Genomic DNA, 24,035 nt, shown 5'->3' on the forward strand with positions numbered 1-24,035 from the left:
TATAGAAGACTTGAATGCTGTGAACCTGATTGAATAGTGTTGTAATGTCAATATGCGTATGCTGTAAATGTCAATTCAATATGATTGATTAGGAGATTTTTCCATGATTGTAAGCAAGTCCAAATTGTGTTTTTCAGCCATTAAATAGTTCTCTTAGATCATTTGTATGTATTTATAATTTCCTAATTATACCAATGTATATAAAATATTTGCACAAGTATCAGTTCATCAAAACAATCCAATGTATCATTGCAAGACGTTAATGTTAAAAGTCACTGGCTGATTAAATGTGTCATCTCAGATGGGCTACACGCCTCTCCATGTAGCGTGTCACTATGGCAACAACAAAATGGTGAAGTTCCTGCTGCAGCAACAGGCTAACGTCAACAGCAAAACACGGGTGAGCTTCTCCTTCTGGTTGTGAAATTCACCTGCAATACTTCTATAGCTGTAACTCATTAATACAATTCTAGTACTCAACATGTTATGCCCTAACTGTTGTATAACTTTATATGCATGTACAGAAATGCCATTAAATTCATATTGTATACATTGTATTTGTGTGTACAATGTGTAAAGAGGCACGGGAGGAAGCCCTGGCATCGTCTCCTAATTTAACTTCTCAGGATTAATAAAGTGTATTTATCAATGTGCGTGCAAGTGATGGATGTTGCCGAGGATTTGGCACTTCCTGTGCAGGTTTGGAGAAGGTCAAAGTAAAGCCTGAATAAAAGATTTGCCTGGAACATGGCCAGGAACAAACTGTGTCAGCATTAATTTGTATATGCAATGCTTCATAAACACAGTGTACAGCCAATTAATTTCAATCAGGTTTCTATGTCAGGGTAATATTAACATTTTCAGATATATGAGTGTACACAGAGAGCACGTTCTAACCAATATGCTTCTTAAGGAATGGTTTTAAGTGATGTCATTCTTGAAATATAGAGATGGAATGAATCATTCAAGAAATAACATTATTTAGATGTCTTTCAGCTGTCTTAAAAGCATTTAAGGAAGTAAGAAATAAAGTGATAGTGATGACAGTCTCTCATCTTGTCCAGCTTGGTTACACGCCCCTGCACCAGGCGGCCCAGCAAGGACACACAGACATTGTAACGCTGCTGCTGAAGCATGGAGCTCAACCTAACGAGACGACAACGGTGAGCATGGCGGCACGTCCTCGTCCATCATGAAACGTTCTCGTGCGTTCATTGTGCCTTTCTGTCCGTTAGAATGGAACGTCGGCGCTCGCCATTGCCAAGAGGCTGGGCTACATCTCTGTGATTGACGTGCTCAAACTTGTGACAGAAGAGACGGTTTCCATGGTGAGAGGTTTTGAAATCTTGGTGCAACATGGACAATCGTATGAACAGACTATTTACATCTCCGTCTCGTTGTTCTCTGGCGCTTAGACTACCACAGAGAAACACCGTATGAGTTTCCCAGAAACGGTGGATGAGATACTGGATGTGTCTGAGGATGAAGGTACGACCCCCAAACAGTCAGTTAAATAGCAATATTATTGACCAGGTTTATTGAAATGGCACCACAGTTATTCATGTTTTACTCTTTTGCACCTTTTTAGGACTTGCACAGCTAACATTAGGTATGCATGTCTTTTTATCTCCATGTGTGCCATTGGGAGATTGCTGTAATAAAAGAACAGAATGTGTCTCCATTTCAAGCTCACCCTGTCCATTGTTATCTTCTGCCCTCTTGTCTGGTGACGTTCACTTTGCTGTCCACTTCAGCTCCTCAGTGCCATGTGCGCATAGCAACACTGTCTGTAAACTTTACATGTCTCTGCAGTAACACTCATTCTCTAATGTATGGGTGAAAACATGTGCATGGATTTATGCTGTTGGTGTTCTAATCACAGCTAAACTGAATTCTGCATCATTGAGCACTTGTGGTAGGCTTCATTTCCTTGTAATGACTCAAAATTAGAACCGGACTGCAACTCCTCTTAGCCTCTTAGTTGTAATTGAAAAAGCTCAAGGTTTACACTTGGAATTCAATTGTAGCATTTGTTATAGTATATGTATTATATTAAATGTTAACACTTTTAAGTCTTTTACAACTACTGAATCACAAATGTAGGATTGAGAGGTGTGCGTTCCGTCAATATTGAGAGAAGGTCCATCAATCAATCCGTCAATGACAGGCGCCCATTTTGTTTACGATTAACAGTTGACAGGAAACTTGCCGGGAGTGGGATTTCACCCGTCAATGTAATCATCAATAACCGGGTCAGTACTAGCAAAATGTTGCTGACGAATGACAAGCACTGACGGACACCCATTTCGCTGACACACCGCAGTGTACTTACTTCCACTTATTTTCTGGGACTGGGCCGAGCCACTCTTTCCCTCCTTATATAAACAAGTAAATATAGCTACACTTCCCATGTATGTTTGCTTCCTCGCACACCATTCTCCAAGCCTTCTCTCTTTTGGCTCTGTCCCAATACTGATAGCTTGCCGTGTAGTAGAGCTCACGTGAGGTGACTAAAGATCGCAATGAAAATGTTTTGTTTTCTGTTGTGAATTCCTCATTACTGCTTGGCTTATGCAAGCATTAATTTAGTGCTCAGTTCGTTTACTTGACACCAGGCACGTTGTTAGACAGCCAAGGGTCCTTTGATGAGCCATTTTAAATCAGGCAGATTATTGAACGGCTAAGGGTCCTAAAAAGAGGACATATTGAGTCTGTTGGCCGTATACGGTGTTATTCGTGACAGTTACGACCGAAAGAATAACATCATGTCAAGCAGACTGAGTGAGTGGTGAAGCGTTGCAAATCAAAGTTGAGCCAAGTATTGACGGACTGGGCCCATGAAATTTACCGTTGGTCCTAATATGGCGGGTGTAATTTATCTATAACGGAACATCGGTGAAAATAACGTTTGACAGATTCATGGGTTGACGATTACAGTTAGATTTGGTTCAAAATACTTTACAATTGAGGAATGAGGGACGGTCAAAATTTATTGACACGCCCACATTTGATAGAATTAGTATCGACTGTAGTATTTTAACTGTCTTTTACCGTTGCTTCAAATATAGAAAGTACTAGCTCGGGCGATGTTTAAAATATGTTTTACATGTGATAACGCACAAACAAACAGTACACTAGAGCAGTGGTTCTCAAATGGGGGTACGTTTACCCCTGGGGTTACATGAAGGCACTCCAGGGGGTACGGGATATATTAAAATATATTTCAAAAGTATACGTAAATATTTCATAAAAATATAAGTTCAGAAAATGTATTTTATATTCAGTAAGGTATTCAATTTCAGTGTACTAAAAACCCAGCATCTCCCCATACCTTTATTTATGATTAAATAATTGTTTTCCTTTTTTTAGTTATATCTTTTTATTTCCAAATAGTCCAAGGTTTTAAAAAAATCTGACAATGAAGCACTCGCTTTTAAGTATTTTATCTTTCTTTTTTTCCAATCAGAAATGCTTTGTGTTGGTTAGGGTTTACTTGGATTAAAAAATATTTCACAGGCAGTACGTCACTGAAACAAGGTTGAGAATCACTGCACTAGAGCTCCAGGACTCTCATGATCCAATAACCCATATGAACCAATGAACTGTACACTTTTTTTTCAGGGGGTAAAAGCTGACATGGTCAAAAATTATGTATTACCTTTGAACATAAAAAAGTGGCCATTTTGTTTGGAGGAGTAAGTAATCAACTTTACTCACATTAGAATATGCTGCCTCACTTTCTGTTGTGAAAACTTGATGTTATTGTAATCATCTTACTGTGTAATCATTCGTGTTCTCGTGACTACATTTGTAATGTGACCACTCAAATTTGAAATAGGTGGTGTTTCATCAAACATTAATTGTCATCGTTCAAGTGTTTGTTATTAGTTGCACTAACAAGTGACTGTGCAGATCCACATCATTCATGCTTCATCTTGCCTGGTCTCCGTGATGTCTAACCCTTCAAACGGCTGATTAACACCATGCCCTTTTCTCTCTTTCTCTTTCCCCTTTTTGCGGTCTGACAAACCTGACCTCGGTCTGTTCGCTCTCTTTGGCATGTTGTTCTATGAAGGAGAGGAGCTCCTGGGGACAGAAGGGGCCAGGTACATGAAGACGGATGACATGAAAGACCATGATGACGATTTCCTCTCCCCAAAGAAGTCACTGGAGTACGAGAGAGGGCTGGGCACAGCGTAAGGGGGCAGGGAAGCAGGGGAGAGAGCCAAACTGAATAGCAGGGGACTCAACATAGATTACTAACCACTTGAAGAAAAAAAAAACACCAGGGGGGAGCACCAGAGAAACAACCTCAGTTTGACTTTTTTTGTGTGTTTGTTTGTTTCTCATTCTTCAGAAATTATTCTCCAGCCATTCCCAGGATTCCACGTGTTTCACCCGAGACTGTGATCCTCAAAGAGCACGAGCTAGATCAGGTTGAGCATAATACATGAATTGGCTAATCCAATTCATCACTCACTCATTTAGAAGGTCAATTTTCTTACTCATAATTTGCTTAAATGTTTGTTTTTCGAAATGTAGCACATTATTTTAACTATTGTTAGAGTCCATGGAAAGTCTCTTTTTAAAGCTCAGTTTTATATCTTCGTGCATTTCTTTTCTAAAAGCAGTCAAGCTACCGTGTAAATTACCCTGGTCTGCAACAAAAAAAAATAAATGGTACTTCATTTATATAGCGCTTATCAACTTTACAAGGCCTTCAAAGCGCTTTACATTTGACTTTGCATTCACCTTCTGATGACGCAGCATCAGGAGCAACTGGGGGTTCAGTATTTTTCTCAAGGATACTTCAACGTGGTCACAATAGCATGGGATCGAATCCACAACCTTGGAAGACGAGCACTCTACCACTGAGCCACGCCGCCCCTAAACAAATAAGCAAGGATGGCATAAACAGTTTTTTACCATTAGAAACATAATAATATTTGGATTCTACATCCGAAACTGCCCTAGAAATGTTGTTGGCTACTTTGTTTACGCAATTTGTTTTTATGCAGATTATTGTTTATATCTAAAGTATAGTCTAAAATTACGACAATTTGCTCAATCCCATGAGATCAATACAAAGGTCAAATTCTACTTTTATGTTGAGTTTTGATTGACGCTGTCAAAACATTGTTATACAAAGTGGGCGTCAACCTTAAACATTTCTTAACAATAATATGTTATATGTGACCTAACCAGTCTAAACATGACATTCAGATTAATATTACATTTGTAGAATAAGAGTTATGGAGCAAAATCCAGCCATTTTTATCCATCTCAGGGGGCGGCCATTTTGCTACTTGCTGTCGACTGAAAATGACATTGATGTTGTTCAGGGCTCAGGCAACGACCAATCACAGCTCACCTGTGTTCTGTGTGCTGAGCTGCGATTGGTTGTTACTTGAGACCTGAGCAACATTTATGTTCAGTTGACAAGTGGCAAAATGGCCGCCCTAAGATGGATAAAAACGGCTGGATTTTGCTGCTTAAATCATATTCCACTAATGCAATATTAACCAGCATGCCATATTTAGACCAGTGGGGCTGCATACAACATATTGTAAAAAAAAAAGAAAAGAAACGGGGGGGTTGAAAATCGTATAACGTCACATAGATATCTATTCCAAAAACAAACATTATTAAACTAACATTTCTCTAACATTAACCCTGTCCCTACTATTGACATTTAAAACATTGTACTGTAGTTTTGGTTTTCCAGCGTTTTGTTGTCTTCTGCCTGCAGCACACTCCACTTCCACTGCCAAAAGAGTACGATGACGACTCTTTGATTCCCAGCAGCCCAGCAACTGAAACATCAGACAACGTCAGCCCAGTCGCTAGTCCCATACACACAGGGTCAGCGCAGCAGAACATTTCACAACCCTAAACTGTGATCCGTATTTAAAAGCTTTGGTTCATCTCCAATAACAGGTTCCTGGTCAGTTTTATGGTGGATGCGCGCGGCGGCTCAATGCGAGGCAGTCGGCACAATGGTCTGCGGGTCATCATCCCGCCAAGGACCTGTGCGGCTCCCACCCGCATCACCTGCCGCTTGGTGAAGCCGCAGAAGCTTACCAGCCCACCTCCGCTTGTGGAGGGCGAGGGCCTGGCCAGCAGAATCATCTCCCTCGGCCCAGCTGGCATGCAGTTTCTTGGGTGAGGAAGCAATTGTTTGTCTTTACTTATTATTCATACCAGGGTTGACCATTTCCGGTCCTCGAGGTCCGGAGTCCTGCAGGTTTTAGATGTTACCGCCCACTAGCACACCTGATTCATATAATCAACTCATCAGCATGCCTGATAACGATCCTGATCTTTTGTATCAGGTGTGTTGGTCGGCGGAAACGCCCAAAACCTGTAGGACCCCGGACCTCGAGGACCCGAATTGGTGAACCCTGATTTATGCTATACTATTATGTATTTAGTTATACTATAGTATCTCACCAGGATACTTGGGATTTCAAATTTTAATCCACTCCTACTGAGATTCGTTGTGGATAGACCACGCAAAATTTGGTCTTTAAAATTATATTTTCTTATAAATTTATGGGAAAAGAGATATTAAAATAATCAATTCAAGGTTCTATGAAAAGATATCAGGCTCGAAAAGGAAAATTGACTCAATCGATTATTTTAATTGTTGAACCCATCCCTAATTTTGTGTAAAACCTATTTGAAGGAAATGCGTTAAACGGACCTTTGGATGGCACAAATGATTTTACCATGACAGTTTTTTTACAAAATAATAAAATGATAAGATGAAGTTTTCACAAAAGAATTCCTGTGTTGATGTCATGTGACAGACCGGTGATTGTGGAGATCCCTCACTTTGCCGCTTTGAGTCGCGGCGACCGTGAGCTTGTGGTGCTGAGGAGTGAGAATGGAAATGTGTGGAAAGAACACCGCAATCGTTATGGCGATGAAGTTCTTGAAACAATCCTCAATGGGATGGACGAGGGTAATAATTTTTCACCATGGAGGTCTTTACGCATGACCACAGCTTGATGCACAAATCATTTCATTGAGTCATTTTTTTATGCACACAGACTTGGAAAGTCAGGAGGAACTTGTGAAGAAGCGAATTCGCCGCATCATCTCAACCGACTTCCCGCTTTATTTTGCCGTCGTATCGCGGGTCCAGCAAGAGAGCGACCTGATCGGACCCGAGGGAGCTTCATTGATGAGCAAACTGGTGCCCCTGGTCCAGGCGACGTTTCCAGAGACGGCGGTCACCAAGCGAGTCCGTCTGGGACTGCAGGTGAGATGGGACGATGAGGAGAAGGAAGGAAGAAAGACAGAATCATGAAAATAAACGCATGTGGAATCTATTCATCATCATATCAGCTTTTCTTGCATGCATGCTTGTGATCTTATTTTGATGTCAATGTCTCACAGTGCATGCACTTTGCACCTTTACACTTAAATGCAAGCTTGTGGCCTTATGTTGTTGTTTTTTTCCTCTCATTTCTTTACTCTTACACTGTATGGACATACATTTTGGGAGACCTTTCTGGACATGAAAATGGAAGTTTATTTCAAGTGTGTCCCTCCTGTGCAGCTAAAACAGCTCCCATGTTTTCAGAAAACAGAAGATGTCTTCATCCAGAAAAGTATTTGTGTCAGAGGTGACGTTGATGTTGAAACTGGAGGAAAGTCCGTATTATAATTCTTAGCGTTTCTCCCCAACTCATCTGAGCCTCACATTGTGCACTGTGACCCAACAGAAAATTACCCTCTCCAAACAGTTACAACAAAGTTAGAAGCTTTTGAAAGGGAATTCAATTAAAAAGTGTCTTGACCTGATGAAATTATTTGTTGATTGTGTACCCAATATTTATGTCCATATATTTATTGTTAGTTTATTTTTTTATTCTGGTATGTTTTCTCACCATTGTTCTTTATGATTTTCTGTCATTTGATGATTTCTTTACTGAGAAAAGGAGGCCTGATGCATGCGCCCCTAGGAAATTCTTTAATTTCACTTATTCAAAACTTGATCTCTTCATTGGACCTTTAATCTCTGTATTTGTTTGCTCATTACAATGATCTGCCGGACCAGATGCACTGTATATACATTGCTGTAAACTTGGAAACACCATTTACACAAATGCAAGAATAGTCAGAAAATCTACCATGTTGATTAGTGTTTAGACAGTATAACTTACACTACATCTATTATTTTATTGGGTCTAAAAACTTTAGAAATTCAATTTCAATATTATTTAAACTACAGTAATCCACCATTTATTTTCTTTTTGTTTATTCATTATGCTAATATGCAACAAATTATCGGATTTCTGAAGTGCAATTTCGTGTCTCTAGTTCACAAGTATCACAACATGGGAGAACAATGTAATTTATAAATATGAATATAATGACTGAACACATAGCAGTAATCAAATGAAATGTTCATCAAGTACCTGCATTTATGGACCTTCCTCTTGTCTGTTAGACACCAGAATTTGTTTAGATAAACTAATGATTTATTCTGAAAAAGTAAAACTCATGTTGTAAGATTAATATGTAAATTGTAAATGAATTAAAGTAAAATGAATATGGGCATGAGTTTCAGCAGCCAATCTTAAATTATACTGTTCATTTATGTTATTTTTTTCATAATGTTTTATGTTTCTTCCTTGGGTAAATATATACTAACCATTGATATCAAGTCTCACACAATAAAAATGATTTATTATCTCACACAAACAGTTTGGTTTGATTTTTCTCTGCATTATTAAAAGCAATGTTAGTTGAGTTTTCTTTTATTTACTCTGGTCTCATTTCTTTCCCTTCTCAACTTCAACTCCTCATCACATTTGTACATTCTGCTTCATCACTTCTGCACCGGTCTGGTGTTCCACCTCTGCGTCACTGACATTTGACCCCAGGCTCAGCCCGTTCCTGATGAGTTGGTCGCTAAGCTGCTTGGTAGCCAAGCCAACTTTAGCCCTGTGGTGACGGTCGAGCCTCGGCGACGAAAATTCCACCGACCCATCGGCCTCCGCATCCCTCTGCCTCCGTCCTGGCGGGAGAGCCCCCGAGACGCCGGGGAGGGTGATACCACCAGTCTGCGCCTGCTTTGCTCTGTCATAGGTACTACATGCTACCACTGGGTGGACTACTTGTTGGTCCACTCATTCAAGGAACCTCCAATGAGTCAAAACCAATAGGTCTGTATTCACCTACAGCTCATCTTGTGCTTCTCAGGTGGAACAGCTGCCGCCCAATGGGAGGACATCACTGGTACCACTAAGCTTGTCTATGCTAATGAATGTGCCAGTTTTACCACCAATGTCTCCGCACGGTAAGTTCATTCACTTGGTTACACTTAACCAACCATACACACAGGAGACAACATTAGGTACACTTGCATAAGAGCTGGAGCTAAAATGGCGCCTTTAAAGGGATACTTGACTTATTAAGCCATCTTCAACTGTAAAAAGTTAGTATTTTATCCAGAATAAATTTGATAATTTAATTTTTTTTTTCATGTACAATTAATACCTTTAAAAACATTTTTTTCACTTGATTTTGACTGAAGATTGCATCACCTGTACTGAGGACCAATCATGACTCACCTGTTTTCAGGGGTTTGGTCAGCAAACTGAGCCAGGATTGGTCGTTACTTATTTCCCCAGCACAGGTGATGCCATCTTCAGTTGACAGCAAGTGGCAACAATCGTTTTAAAAATTCAGTCATTCCCAGCCATTTTCACGAAAGCAATCCCCTTATCTCTTGGATTTTGACGAATTTTGCAAGGCCTACAGAATATTGTGTTCTATTGCTATAAAAACATGAAAGATTCTTTCATCGGGAAAAAAAAGTATATTCCTATCCATTTCCGTTTTGCAGCAATTAACATTAGAATATAGCTAAGTTTCATCATTATTCACAAATCTATTTAGAACTGAGTAAATGTGCTTTTTTTCAACATGGCCTTGGTTGATCTCTTTTGCTCTCCTGCCACCTGCTGGCCGTTTGAGTAATAAGTACCATTTCTTCAACTGTTCTTTGCAGTTGAGAGGCTGCATCACAGCCTTCTGTACGCTCTAGCATTAAAAAAAATTATCAATATGTCTTTGGGACACTTAAAACATTTAAAATAGAATGTATTTATATGTTTTTGGGAGCAAATGAGTTAAATGTATTAATTGTTCATGAAAAATAATGAAGTTATCACAATAAATATAGACAAAATATTATCTTCCTACTGTTGAAAATGGCTCAATGAGTCAAGTATCCCTTTAAGTAACAGATTTAGCAACCATAACCCTAAAGCTATTGAAATTGAATGTTTTGGATTGTTCAAGTTTATCTAACGTTGCATGTATATCATTTACTCTGCCTTTCTTTTTTCTTTTTCTTTTTGTTTTGGGCCTCTAAGGTTCTGGCTTGCGGACTGCCCTCGTACTGCAGAATCTGTCTCCTTCGCCAACCTCCTCTACAAAGAGCTGTCAGCTGTGCCTTACATGGCCAAGTTTGTGGTTTTTGCCAAGATGAACGAGTTACGCGAAGGCCGCCTGCGCTGTTATTGCATGACAGACGATAAAATGGATAAAACCCTGGAACAGCATGAGAACTTCACAGAAGTGGCCCGTAGTAGGGACATTGAGGTCAGTTGGTCAAAAGTGTAAAAGCATAACTTCACAAAACAGTATTCCATATTGGAAAATCTTGCTTACTCCTCCCTCAGGTGATGGAGGGTATGCCGCTTCACCTGGAATGTTCCGGGAATCTCGTACCAGTGCGGAAGGCCGCCCAGCAGCCTCGCTGCTTCAGCTTCCAGGCCTTTAGAGATAACAGACTCCCTGTCTCTGTTAAGGTGACAGCATGTCCGGTTAAAGATGAAGTCAACCATAAACATTTCTTGACAATAATATGTTATATGTGACCTCACTAGTCTAAACATGACATTCTGATTAATATTACATTTGTGAGTTATGCAGCAAAATTCTGTCATTTTTATTCATCTCTGGGGGCGGCCATTTTGCCACTTGCTGTTGACGGAAAATTACATCACAGTTGCTCAGGGCTCAGGCAATGACTAATCACAGCTCACCTGTTTTCTGAAGCTGAGCTGTGATTGGTTGTTACTTGAGACCTGAACAACTGTGATGTCATTTTCACTCAACAGCAAGTGGCAAAATGGCTGCCCTCCGATATTGATAAAAACTGCTGCATTTTGCTGCTTAACTCATATTCCACCAATGCAATATTAACCAGAATACCGTATTTAGACTAGTGGGGCTGCATAGAACATATTATTGTGAAGAATTTCGGGAGGGGTGGGGTTGACTTTAAAGCGTTCATTTAAAGTGTACAGCATGTGAGTATGTCTTCATTGTTCCTATTGGTCTTGTGTGTCAGGTGAGAGATAGCAGCAAAGAGCACACTGGCCTCCTGTCTTTCCTTCGCAAGACCACCAAGTATGAAGACAGTCAACATGTGTTGTGTAACCTCAACATTACCATGCCTCCTTGTATCAAGGTACAACTCAGTCAGTGCACATCAACACCTCTCTCGCTTTCTACCACCATCATTGTTGTGTACTTGATTGGCAGATTATTGGAAGTGAAGACCGCAGACGAACTTTAACCCCACTGGCTCTAAGAGAAAGATACAGTGCCCTGAACGAGCCTGCCATGGGTACGAATCACCCCTTCCAGCTTCTTTAATCAAACATAACTTATCAGGGTCTGAGTGACTGTGAAATGAGTTACTTAAATGTAACTGTAGTTTCAAAAAATGTTTGTCATAAATCTGCTAAATATAATCAAAACAATATGTTTTGCAACATTTTAGTAGCATTTTCCTCACAAGAACGAGGTCACTTAATTGTTAGTGTTCTGCTCTTGCAGCCTCAATGAGCGCCATGGAGAGGACTGAGCTCAAGATGGCTGTGATTGCAGAACAGTTGGGACTGAGCTGGGCTGGTGAGTTAATACAGTGTTTTCCATGTCTCAAAAGGTCTCCAGTCCATTGTTTATGTCTGCAATATGTGGATAAAATTGCAGGGATTGTAATGCACTTGTTTGCTCTTCATTCTCCTTAGAGTTGGCCCGTGAGCTTCAGCTCAGTGTAGATGACATCAATAAAATCCGTGTGGAGAATCCCAACTCCTTACTGGAGCAGAGTTCTGCACTACTCAACCTGTGGGCAACTCGCGAGGGCAAGAGAGCCAAAAGTCAGTGTAGGCGGCTCCAAATCATTCGCAGTCCAGCTACCGATTTGTCCTGAGAGTTCTCTTTTGCTTGTTGTCTTGCACCACTGCAGTGGAGACGTTATATGCGGCCCTGAAGAGCATTGATCGCATGGACATCGTCACCATGCTCGAGGGCCAACCAGCACAACCTCCCAGACGAGGCTCTCGGGAACTCGGCAGACGACATAACGAAAGAGAACACCTCTCTCCTGCTATGACCAATGGTGAGCTCTCGTTTCACCTTCCTCCCTAACATCCTCCGAAGACCTCGCTGAATTCCCCCTCTTATTTGCCTACTCATCTAATGTGTATGAATGCTGCTTTGAGACCTTTGCAGGAAGTAAGCACAGCAAAATGCTCATGGACTCAGGACACTCCTACTGCAGTACAACCTGTGTAGTCTTCCACTAAACTCGTTAGATAAACCTTCACAATCTACACTCTAGAAACAGTTGGGTAAATAATAACCCAATTTGGGTCAAAATGGGACTGACCTGCTACCTGGGTCAATTTGGTCTAGATTTCTGGGTCATTTTGTACAAAACAACCCCCCAAAAAAATCGAGTCATTTTGTACAAAGCAACCCAGAAAATTGGGTCAAATTGACCCAACTAGAATGTAGACTCTAAAAACAATTGGGTAAAAAAAATAACCCAATGTGGGTCAAAAAGTGACAAACCCAATTTTCTGGGTTAATTTCGCACCCCAAAAACTTTTTGTTTTGTTTTGTTTCGGTTTTGGTGGTCAAAATGGGACCAACCTGCTACTTGGGTCACTTTGACCCAACTTTCTGGGTTGCTTTGTACAAAATGACCCAATTTGTCTGCGTTTGTTTTGTTTAAAACGACCCATTGATCAAAGTAGAGTCCACACTCTAGAAACAGTTTGGTCAAAAACAACCCAGTATGGGTCAAAAAGGCACCGACCGAACCTTTTGGGTTTTTTATTTAGCACTTTTTTCTTTTCTTTTTTTGCAAACGGGACACTCATTACTTGGGTCAATTTTCCCCAACTTTCTGAATTGCTTTGTACAAAAGTACCAAGTAGCAAGTTGGTCTTCTTTTGACCCAAATTGGGTTATTTTTGACCAAACTGTTTTTTACACTGTAATGAGATCAAATACAAGAGTTGTATCAACATTTATTGTGTTTTGTTGTTTGCAGTTGTGTAGAACTGCATTTTACTGAGAGCTGTTTATATTTTGCCCTTCTCGTGGAGCTAATTAATGAAACAAACAAAAAATGCACATTGTTGAATGAATACCTCTTTGTCAATGTGTTAGTCAACTTGTAAAAGTTGAATTTTTGAAGTAGCTCCTGTATTGGGTCTCATCTCAGATCTACCTATTGTTCTGATTGTTTTTTTTTCTTTTCTTCATGGTTGATTTGATAAGATGTAAGCATCCACCTCCTAAGTATTCCTGCTGCACATAGCAATACATTGTTGTACATGATCAAACCATACTTCGATCATAAGTGTTGCCTGACTAGCAAGAGTCGGTGCACTGTCCTTGACTCCTTTTACTTATGGTTTCTTTCACACATGCCCTACATCTTATTGACTCCATTTTCAGCACTAGAAAGTTGGTCACTCATGCCTGTATCCGAGGTCCGAGAGGCTAGTGGCGCAATTCTGTGAAAACTGGAGGCAACGTAACAAGATGTAACCATGCATAGAAACCAAAGCTCAAGAAAGGAAGAAATCATTCAGATCACATCAGATGTGAATCTGAATGCCGTCTTGTCTTGTCCTACCTGCCTCCCAAAGGCATTGTCAGCTCTGTCATTGTAGTTGTTTGGTGTTGTAAATGGGTAGTAATACAATATAATGAGTACTGATTTTCTTTTTTTAAATAATATATTTTAAAACAATTTCTGAACTCTTAAATTATGTTGTTTTTTTTTTATATATATATATCAGGTTGAGTATACTAAACAAATTATTTACTTGGATATAATGTGTCAAATCTGCGAAGGGGTGGGTTAGACTGGGTTTTGGTATTTTCACATTTTATAGTTGGTATTATCACGCGGCTCCTATCATTCCCTTTAACACTGGTGTGGGAGGAGCACAGTTTGTAAAGTACGTTTATTAAGAACTACAAGCAGACTTCCATGCATGGATGTTGTACAGTTGGCACCAACTTCTGCTATGATCGTTTTATGTGTGCCCCCAAAAAAAATTACATAACAGGAAATTAAATCCAAGTTGCTTTACTTTTTGTCTACTATATTTCTGCCAAAATCCTTCACAATTAAGTCAGTCAGAATTATATGGAGACAGAATAAAACACACCCTGCAAGTCTGGAGAGAGTTTCTGATTTGATTTTGATGAACTTGTCATGCCTGACGTTGCATGAAGGTCAGTTAGATTTTCTTTGGGACTAATAATGCTGTCGGTGCACTGGATGTCATTTTGGGAGCTCTGTTGTCATTCCCTGTGAATCTGTCCTTCTCTGTTTCTGTGGACATGTCATTTGCAGCCTTACTCTTCCTCCTCCTCACCGCTCTCCGAACTCTGACCTCATGCCGACCTCATGTTGACCTCTGACCCATATTTTTCCTTTGATTTACTTGCGACGTTTTCGTGCATTTTTTTTTTGTGATTTTTATTTTTTTTTTTTTTTTTGTAAGAGTCTTGAAACTCCCACGTTTGTAAGTGTCCGCTCTGTGAATGATTCACCTCACACAGGCTGTGTGTGCACTCAGCACCCACTGGGAGAGGGGAGGTGACCCTCGCTCTCTCCCCTACTTTGCGTCTGTGTTCATCAGCCTCCCCTTTCTATTTTCTCTTCCCCCACAATGTCCTTCCCTTGCCCTGCTTGTGCTTGTGCATGCCTCCCCTGCACACCTAGTTGGATGTGAGCAGTATCTCTAACAAACACTGAACATGCAGCATGCCACAGGTACCCTTGCATGGCATACCTACTATGAATGTTCCTTTCTGTCCTCGGTGGGCTTCATATGGGGGAAAAAAGGGGCAAACCTTTTTTGTTATCATTGACAAGAGTCCGCTCTGTTTATGAATGAATGTTGTGGTTTTGTGACTATGATTCTCCGTCAACGATGTTCATTTAATGGGTTGTTTGGTGTGAACAATCAACGTGTTGTAATTGTATTTGTATCAATTTCATGGTGCACCAATCTCATCAATCTCATTTTAAAGATGTCCTTGTACATAGTCAATCAGTTTGGCTCAGCGTGAACATCTCCATGTTTGTATTTGAACCAATGCTGCTTCATCTCCTCTTATAAGTGTGCATTTCTGGATTATGTATTAACAGCACTGTGCAAAAGTCTGCGCAAAAAGGCATTGGATTTATTTTTACCAAAATTATAAGTGTTGTGCTCGTTACTAAAAAATAGTAACTAGTTACAGTTACAAGTTACTTCATTTTAAAAGTAACTCAATTACTCTGATTACTTTTTTTAAAGTAATGTTACTAAAAGTAACTCTTTAGTTACTTAAAAAAAAAAAGAACATACACTGTTCCTTTATGCTCAACTAAAGTAAAATAATGAACGTATTTCCATGTTGAAAAACTCATCTTGCGCTCGCCTTGACTCTCCATGACTGCCGAATCCGATACCCGCCCACAATGTGTCTTCTTCGTTAGTACGGCAGCATCAATCCATTGTAAACAGGAAGTAGTACCGTACACAGCAGCCATCCATTCATTATTTTATTCTGAACAGCTTATCCTTATGAGTGTCGCACAATTATTAAATTAAATAGTTTATCAAGTAACTGTCTAACGCACCATATTGTAACTGTAACTGAGTTACTGTATTTAAAAAAGAAATGTGTTAGAATATTAGTTATTGTAAAAAGGAACTAAATTACAGTAACTAGTTACTGCCCAACACTGATTATAATTAACCTACATATATAATGGTAAGTAGAATGTAGTAGAGCATAGAACTCTATCACTTCCAACAAAATTGAGTTTTTTTTGTAAGTCAGCAGTCTTATGAAGTGTGACGAGAGTGAAAGCCAGAGTTGGGAAAAGTCCTGACATTCTCTACTTGAGTAAAAGTACAATTATTTGTGTAAAAAAAATACAAAGGTATTAGCTAATGGAGCAAAACTGGGTAATTGACTCTCTGACTTGCTATGAAGTTCAAATCATCCTCTGTTGTGGCGGCGCACATTGCCCTCATGTTTATCGAGTGTCATAGAGCCAATCACAAACTGGGATGTACGGGCCGTGTATAACACTCCATATGATTGGCGGAGCCAGGATGTATTGACGTCTGCTTTTTCTTCCACGTCTAGTATTTTAATTAGTACAAATACTCATGTTAAAATGTTACGGATGAAAGTAAAAAGTACTCTAAAAAATAAATACTAATTACAAAGTACTGAAAAAAAACTACCCAAGTAAAGTAACGAAGTACAAATACTTATCTCTGGTGAAAGTGCCTGTTGGGGATGTCAATGGGTGAAAATAAATGTCGGTAGCACATCTTTATGTAGATCCTCTCATCCAGATCCACAGTAGTTTCTTGACCCTTGACCCATGCGCCCTTCAAATGCATTGTGGAAATATTTTTTTTTCTCAAGTTATCCCGCTAAGATGTTTGTGTCCTTCTTGTAAGAGCTCATTCAAATAATCAAGCTTGTGATTGCTGAAGACTTTTGCATAGTAATGTACATTTCACATCAGTTTCACTGCTTTGCTTTCCTGTCTTAATTCATTTCATTTTATTGATCACACAGTCAATGCCACCCGTTGTGCTGCTGTTTTTCCAATATGTGTTGATTTATTACCAGGCAGAGAGGAAGCTAGATAACTGCTATAATTTATTATGCTGCATTGCAGACTGCTGGGAAAAAGTGATGACCTCTCAAAAAGTGGATGCTGATATTTAGTCAAACTAATAAATACAGATAAATATACAGTACTTTACTATCTGGACATAGGACATCTTAATTAGAGTCAAAACAAGTGACACCAACTTTAATCAACATTTTCAAAGCACTTTCTACTCAAAAGTCAAAAACTGCATCATTGCAGTTTTGTGGATCAGAGAACGGCTGATTTGCAATTCATAAAGGTAATCACAAATTTAGGTCTATTTACTGTAAACTACCAGCAAAATAGGGAAGAGTAATTATATTTCCATTCTATTTGTCACCACAACATTATTATGTATAAATGGAATAAAATACTATATGATAACATTGGCCTTTACAATGCCCTTCACATTTTTAGAGTGATTGCAACAAGCAACAGGCACTTGTCACCGTGATCATAGTGCAGCCGTTTGGAGTGTTGAGAGTTAGTGTAGCATGTAGGTCACAAGGTGGTTGAGGTCGTAAGTTGTCTCAGATGTCTGCTGCACTCTCAGCAGTGCTCAAGCATGAAATGAATGAAACGCTGACACTTAGTGTCCTCTTGCTCTCTTTCTGCTGTGCATCAACGCATGCTTGTGGCGGGGTTGTATACCTCCGATTTCTGCTCCATGTACAACTTTTACAGTCTGTTTACTTTGCTTACGTCAACTTAAATTCACCCCAGATCATCACTTTCATGCACATTGCAACAAGTTGTGTTTTGGTCCAAGTGCAGTTCTAGTTTTATTTTGAATAACAAAGCAAAACTAAAAATCCCGCTGCTGTACTTTAATATAGCAGACCTGCCTATATATCACAGATGTAGGAGTGACCTGAGTCCACAGTCATTTCAGTCTTTAATGTAATGTAACTCATTTCAGACTGGCAACATAGGAAACTTGTGTGCCTATCAGCTTAAACCAGTGGTTCTTAAATAACCTGGGTTTGATCAAACCCCAGAGGCTCGGTGGAGGTCAAGACACACACCCGACTTAAATAATTCATGATTACACCCTGCTTGGCCATCATTAGCTGCAGGTGATCACTAGGGCTGGGTTTTAAAAATGTAATAATCAATATCGAATCGATTTGCCTTTTTGAGCCTGATATGGATTTATAAAACCATGAATTGATTATTTTAATACCTCTTTTCCCCGAATTTTAAAAAACAATTTTTACTATTTTCTTGAAAATTACTGTTCATGTGAATTTAAAAGTATTTTCTTACATTTATGAAAGACCTGACTTATTTATTTATTATGAAAATATTTTCATCTCATCCTTGCTGATGTCAGTGTTTGTGTACACTTAAGTGATTAGAACACGTGTTACTTTCATTAATAAACAAAATAATTTAACCAGTTACTCCGCAAAATTTGATTTTATCCTGTCATTGATATTAAGAAGAATTGATGTTCCCTAATTAATCAATATTGGACTGAATTGAAGTGAATCCAATAGAATCTGGAAAATCTACATCAAATTGAGCTGAACTCTTGTGAATCAAATTTGAGTCAATTGAGTAAATTAGAATCGATACCCAGCCCTAGTGAACACACTATATTGCTTTTCCTATCTGTGCTGCAGAAAATTTGGTGCGCTCAGTAGTCAACTTTTGACTTTTGTGATGGTACGAAGTGTGATTTCTTTATTACGATAATCCCTTGATACTATGTCGAGCAAAAGTAGAAAGTGGTCGGACGAATATGTGCAATATGAATTCACATGTATGGTGTCCCACAAGGTTCAATTCTGGGGCCTCTGCTGTTTTCAGTGTATCTACTGCTCCTGGGCTCCATTTTAAGAAAAGTTTAAAGTACTCTATAAATATAGAGTTGAGTTGAGTTGAGTTGAGTGATGAACACTTCCTTTAGAAGAATTTGGAAGAAACATTTTTTTTAAATCATATTTTATTTTTCAATAAAGAAGAAACCAGGAAACTTGTGAGGTTCAGTACCTCCAGCAACGTTAAGAACCACTGGCTTAAAAGTTTCTAGCGTTCTCATTTGAATTGGATCAGAATATTTTGAGACTACAGAGTATGTGTGTGTGTTGGTGTGTATGTACTGTATGTATGTAAATGAGATTGCCTGCATGCATGCTCTCCAGCCTGACAACAATATTAACCTGCCTGTAATCTTTGAGCGAGTCGAATGCATGCAGAAGTGCGATGATGACTTGGTGTGTCCGGATGAGAGGGACACGTTGCGAGCTGGGTAGTGACGGCATGTTGAATGGACAAATCAGCTCCATTTTTGGGGGCCTGAAACTGCTGTCGTTTCCCTACAGGTGGCAGCTAGCAGAGCAGCATCAGTCTCAAGTGGGCCTCAGTCTAACCTTGTTGGTTCATATGTGTCTGCTGCTGCTACTACTGCCCCTCCCTCCCTTCAGCACTTGACCACCCCATTGTCTAAAAATTCTTGCTCTAATTTGCTCAGCACTTTGCACTTTTATTCCTCTCTGATTGTTTTGGCTCGATCCTGTATTTGCTTCCTCCTCCTTTCCCGTTTCCTTCCCCTTCAGCCTCCTCTACCCCTCCCCAATTTGCCCAGCTCCTGGGCAAAGGGGCACTCTTCCCCTCCCAGGCTCCCGGTGCCGCGGTTGTGAGGTGGGGGGGGGCCGGGTGTCAGTGTGCTTCTCTGTGTGTCGCTCCAGGTTATGGGCTGGCGCAAGATGAGCTTCTGTCCCCGGCCTCCATGCAGTACAGCCTGCCCTCGCCTCTGGGTGCTGAGGCCTACTGGCAGGAGGTCTCTAGCCTGGACTGCGCGCCCATCGCCACCACGGAGGAGGACACCCTGATGGAGATGTCCGACGTGCAGGTGTGGCCCTCCGGCAACTCCCCCTCCCTGGTGCCTGTGGAGGATTCCTCGCTGGAGTGCAGTAATGCCGACGACTCCGAGGGCCTGCTCGGGTTGCCCTATGGAAGTCTGGGTCGGCCGGCCAGTCGGGCCAGCGCCGCCAGCGGAGGGGGCGTCGTGCTGAGCGGCTCAATAGAACTGCCCGAAGACGAATCTGAGATGGGCGTTGACTCGCTTAGCACCGCCACGCCGGCCTCGCTCGGCGGCACCATCGCTGGTATCAATCTTAACGGACTGAACAATGGTCAGGGGTCAGAGGCGAGTTCGGAGTTCTCGGCCGTCACTAGCACGACTGGTGGCAATGGAGGAGGAGGAGGAGGGACTCCGGGCTCAGAGGAAGGCCTTTCTCTTGTTGCAGGACAGCAAAGGGTGTATGCCCGACTCAGTGAATCACCCGGGCTCACCTGTGTTGCCGATCGGAATGGTGATAGGTGAGTTTGACCCCGCCCTCCTCATCCGTCACGACAGTAAAAGAAAATACAAGTCTTCAAGTGCACTTCACGTAGGGTCCGTTGTGCCTGAGGGCTCATTCACACAAACACCAGCCCGAACGACACCATAAAAACAAGTGGACTAATTTCAAAATCTTTAATTTTTCATCCACCCGTTTTCTACAGCATTCATCCTCATTAGAGGCGAGGTTGAGATGGAGCCTATCACAACTGATTCTGGATGAGAGGAAGCATCTCCCTGGAATGGGAACCAATCAATTATAGACAAACAACTGTTTGCTCGCACCATCAACTTAATATATGTTTTTGGAATGTAAAAAGAAGTTGGAGTACCGACGAAATATTGGTTCCGGCAACTTTTGGGTGCCACAAATATGTTTTAAATAACTGTACAGAGTAGTTTGATGTTATGAACCACTTTAACTGTGAAATCCGACCTACAGCTAAATTCTGCTTACATCGGCAGCGTAGGAACTCAAAATTATTCAACTATTTACTTAAAAGTAGCAGTCGGTCCCTAAACTCTTTATAGCACCACTAGCCATTTTCATGTGAACTCAGTGACTAAAATAAAAAGCAATGATTATAAATAACACTTAGTGTTAGCTCAGTGCTTCTCAATTTATTGTTACGCCTCCCTCCCAAAAAAATAAGAAAATATTTTGCTATAAATATTATAATTTGTCTATAAAATTGCTGTAGGTATACCTCTGCAGAGGAGCTAGTACTCCCTGCGCACACTCTGACAATGAGAGCACCACTGCCACCTACAGCAGTGGATGTGCAATTACATATTTTTTTTAAATGCAAAAAAATAATAATAATTTAAACAGAGCACATGTTCTCTGGGGTCACTCACGCAAGGCATTGCACTGACCCCCACCCCCATTTGAGAAGGACTGTGATTAGCTGCACTCCACATTTCAACAAATATTCTTAAAGGATCAAACAACGATGTCCTGGATAAATGAGAATAACCACGAGCAGTAACCACACAGTGTCGTAGCGTTTGTTTTATTATATCTTTATATATCCCAATTCAACAGCAAACTATTTGCTATCGCTTTTTGGTCGTGGGATAAAATGTTCGATGTTTGCCGTTAGCTTTCAGCTATCGTTGCACTTCTCCACTAGCTGCCTTGTACTAGATAGCAAGTTTGCTCATGTTTCCAAAGCAAAAATGGCTTGCAGTTTAGTATTACTTAATTTGACACATATTATTTTATTGTAGTCTTTATGAATTAATCTCTTCTATCACTAATTATTACCATTTCAAAGGAAAACAAACACGAGCCAAAACCATGCATTGGACATGGAGGTCTGCACAAGAGATGTTAGTCAGCCACTTTCCTTGCTGTTTCGTTAGACATTGCTTGTCTAGTGCATAATTACCTTCGGAATATGACACAAAAAAATCATTTACTCTCTTGGCATTGTTCTAACACTCAATGACACAAGAAGAGTGCACCATTTTAAGAGCAGCCAAGAAGCGTGTTATGCAATCAAATGGAATCAGACGAACGCTATCCCCACCTAAGATGGCAAGCGAAAAATACAAAGCGGAATTGATGTCACGTGAAAACGGCCTCGTGGTTACCATGTACCTTGACAGCCACCAAAGAGGTTTATATGTGGGCATAACCTGTTCAAGGACTTCCTGCTGTGTATTGAAAAAATTGTCATGGAAAAAAGTGTATATAATTTTGGTGTGCATGATCCTTGAGTACGTTATCTTTCTTTCCAGGTCATCTAATGGTGGAAACGGAAGTGGAGGCAGCCCGTTCATTTCCTATCTGCAGGAACAGACAGGCCCAGGGTGGATCCCAGTCACAGACCCACAGGCCTGGGTGGCCAACCAGCCCAAATCTCGGCAGGTCATCGACACCATGATATCGTCATGCTGCAACTCCATGGATGGAGACCAGTCCCATTTGTCCCAGGAAGCTTTGCTGCAGCCTGTGAGGGACATGGGCCACTCGGAAATGATACGAGGGCACTTCCGAGGTACCCAGCCCTTTGACAAGGGATTGGGCTTCCCACACCGGGCCCCTGAACTGAGGGCCTGGGAAGACGTGCGCTTCAAAGGACAGGTGAGCAAATACTGAGCATTGAAATGGAGGGTGATCTGCACCGGAACTTAAAGGTGCATCGGAAAATCGTATGCAAACATTTCATTTTTGCAATTGGCATAAACATAATAAGAGTTACGAAAACATAACCTTTCCTATTACGAGTGTTTTGCACTTATAATAATAAACATCTAAAAAATGTAAACCTCTTGACAGTAAAAACTGAACCTAAACCTTGTGATTTTTACAAGGACATGCTTTCTACAGCCTTTGTACTGGATCTCATTAAACTGCAAGCGTAAGCCATTACACATCCCATTGGTGTAAACCAATCTCTCCTTACACACAAACATTTAAGCTAGCAAGATGCTGTCAAGTTTGACAAATAGTTGCTATGTTTTCTCTGTATACCTTCTTAATTTAGTCTTTCTAAGAAGTATCAGATTCCTCACACTATCTCAAAAATATACATAAAGCAAACACAGGCCGTCTGAGGCCGAAGATGGGCACAAACAGCATGCGGGGCCAAATATAGCAAGAATTCTCACTGTCCTGCTCATGTTACAAACCTTCCCACGTGTTGACTTTCATGACATCACACTGTAAAGGACAACCTCAACATTGGACGTTTGCTGCCTGAGCGTCACTGCTCTTTGTGTGCTTGACACTTTTTCAAGTGGTGACTAAGCTTTGTTGAATTTCAAGGTCATAGAGAGGTTATTTTACTGCGCATAATGCAGATGTTTTACTGTATGTGTTAATCCCTATGAGAACCAGTAAGTGCTAAAAGTAATGGCTACATCAAGAATGGCAGTGTCACCGAACTATCTTGAGGTATTTAAAGCCCACGGATCACATGGTTAAAGTGACAGAGAGGTGGGGGTAGAATCCCCCCTCCCCTTCCCCACCTTTCTCAATCTCCAAAGTCATTGACGGGGTGCTACCGATCCACCAGTGGGAAGGAATAGCGTCCCGAGGGAAAGGGCCCACTGCCCCGCTTTATGGAAGGATAGCAACGAAAGAGCAAAAGTGTGACGCTGAGGGAAGGTTGAGGTCCGCAGCTGTTGCTGGCTTGAGTTTTTCGGGCGGGAGGAATCGCTAAAGGTCTTGGCGAGCGCTCCGCGGCGTGCATGTCAAGGGTCTGCGCGGATCTGTGGTCGATCCAAGCGGGGCAATGTGGGCCCTGGTGACGGAGCTCCTCTTCAGCTTGGTGCTGCTGGCCTTTCTGGTCATCAGCTGTCAGAACGTGCTGCACATTGCCAGCGGCTCTGTGCGCTCGCTGCTCACCTGCATCCACGTTCAGCTCGACCGCGAGCTCGGTGAGGTGGAGGGCGTGGCTGACGAAGAGGAGAATGTCACCACCAGGGTGGTCCGTAGGAGGGTCATCCTCAAGGTACTTGGGGAACATTGGTTGCATGTTTGATGTTGTTGTAAAAAGCAATTAAGTTCAAAGTCATTTTAAGATCATGTTTTGGTCCACATGTAGCCTACTCTGAGATCCCAGAATGTTTTTCCTTCATTTTTGATGAAGCTGTGGAATTTTTATCATTAAGTTGGCGTGTCAACGGAAAGACAATTAATGGTTTTGTTGGAGCTCACCGTACAGTACT

At 40.9% G+C, this 24,035-nt stretch overlaps 1 protein-coding gene across 7 annotated transcripts in view; it reads left to right on the forward strand.

Annotated features, from left to right (window-relative positions):
- The window catches only part of ank1a (ankyrin 1, erythrocytic a), a 108,976-nt gene that overhangs the window by 75,909 nt on the left and 9,032 nt on the right, over positions 1-24,035 (forward strand). For 5 of the 7 annotated variants that reach the window (XM_077562377.1, XM_077562379.1, XM_077562380.1 and 2 more), the window contains 22 exons: positions 302-400; positions 1,065-1,163; positions 1,236-1,328; positions 1,416-1,488; positions 1,589-1,609; positions 4,076-4,196; positions 4,358-4,436; positions 5,750-5,862; positions 5,938-6,162; positions 6,810-6,964; positions 7,053-7,264; positions 8,895-9,099; positions 9,214-9,310; positions 10,392-10,620; positions 10,701-10,829; positions 11,375-11,494; positions 11,569-11,653; positions 11,866-11,940; positions 12,060-12,191; positions 12,281-12,433; positions 19,702-20,335; positions 22,101-22,446. In XM_077562377.1, coding sequence (XP_077418503.1) covers positions 302-400; positions 1,065-1,163; positions 1,236-1,328; positions 1,416-1,488; positions 1,589-1,609; positions 4,076-4,196; positions 4,358-4,436; positions 5,750-5,862; positions 5,938-6,162; positions 6,810-6,964; positions 7,053-7,264; positions 8,895-9,099; positions 9,214-9,310; positions 10,392-10,620; positions 10,701-10,829; positions 11,375-11,494; positions 11,569-11,653; positions 11,866-11,940; positions 12,060-12,191; positions 12,281-12,433; positions 19,702-20,335; positions 22,101-22,446 — 3,495 coding nt within the window. The remainder of the gene's footprint in view (positions 1-301; positions 401-1,064; positions 1,164-1,235; positions 1,329-1,415; positions 1,489-1,588; positions 1,610-4,075; positions 4,197-4,357; positions 4,437-5,749; positions 5,863-5,937; positions 6,163-6,809; positions 6,965-7,052; positions 7,265-8,894; positions 9,100-9,213; positions 9,311-10,391; positions 10,621-10,700; positions 10,830-11,374; positions 11,495-11,568; positions 11,654-11,865; positions 11,941-12,059; positions 12,192-12,280; positions 12,434-19,701; positions 20,336-22,100; positions 22,447-24,035) is intronic. The other 2 variants (XM_077562384.1, XM_077562381.1) reach the window with 2 other exon arrangements.

This window comes from Vanacampus margaritifer, chromosome 3 (assembly GCF_051991255.1).
Source record: "Vanacampus margaritifer isolate UIUO_Vmar chromosome 3, RoL_Vmar_1.0, whole genome shotgun sequence".
NCBI lineage: Eukaryota > Metazoa > Chordata > Actinopteri > Syngnathiformes > Syngnathidae > Vanacampus > Vanacampus margaritifer.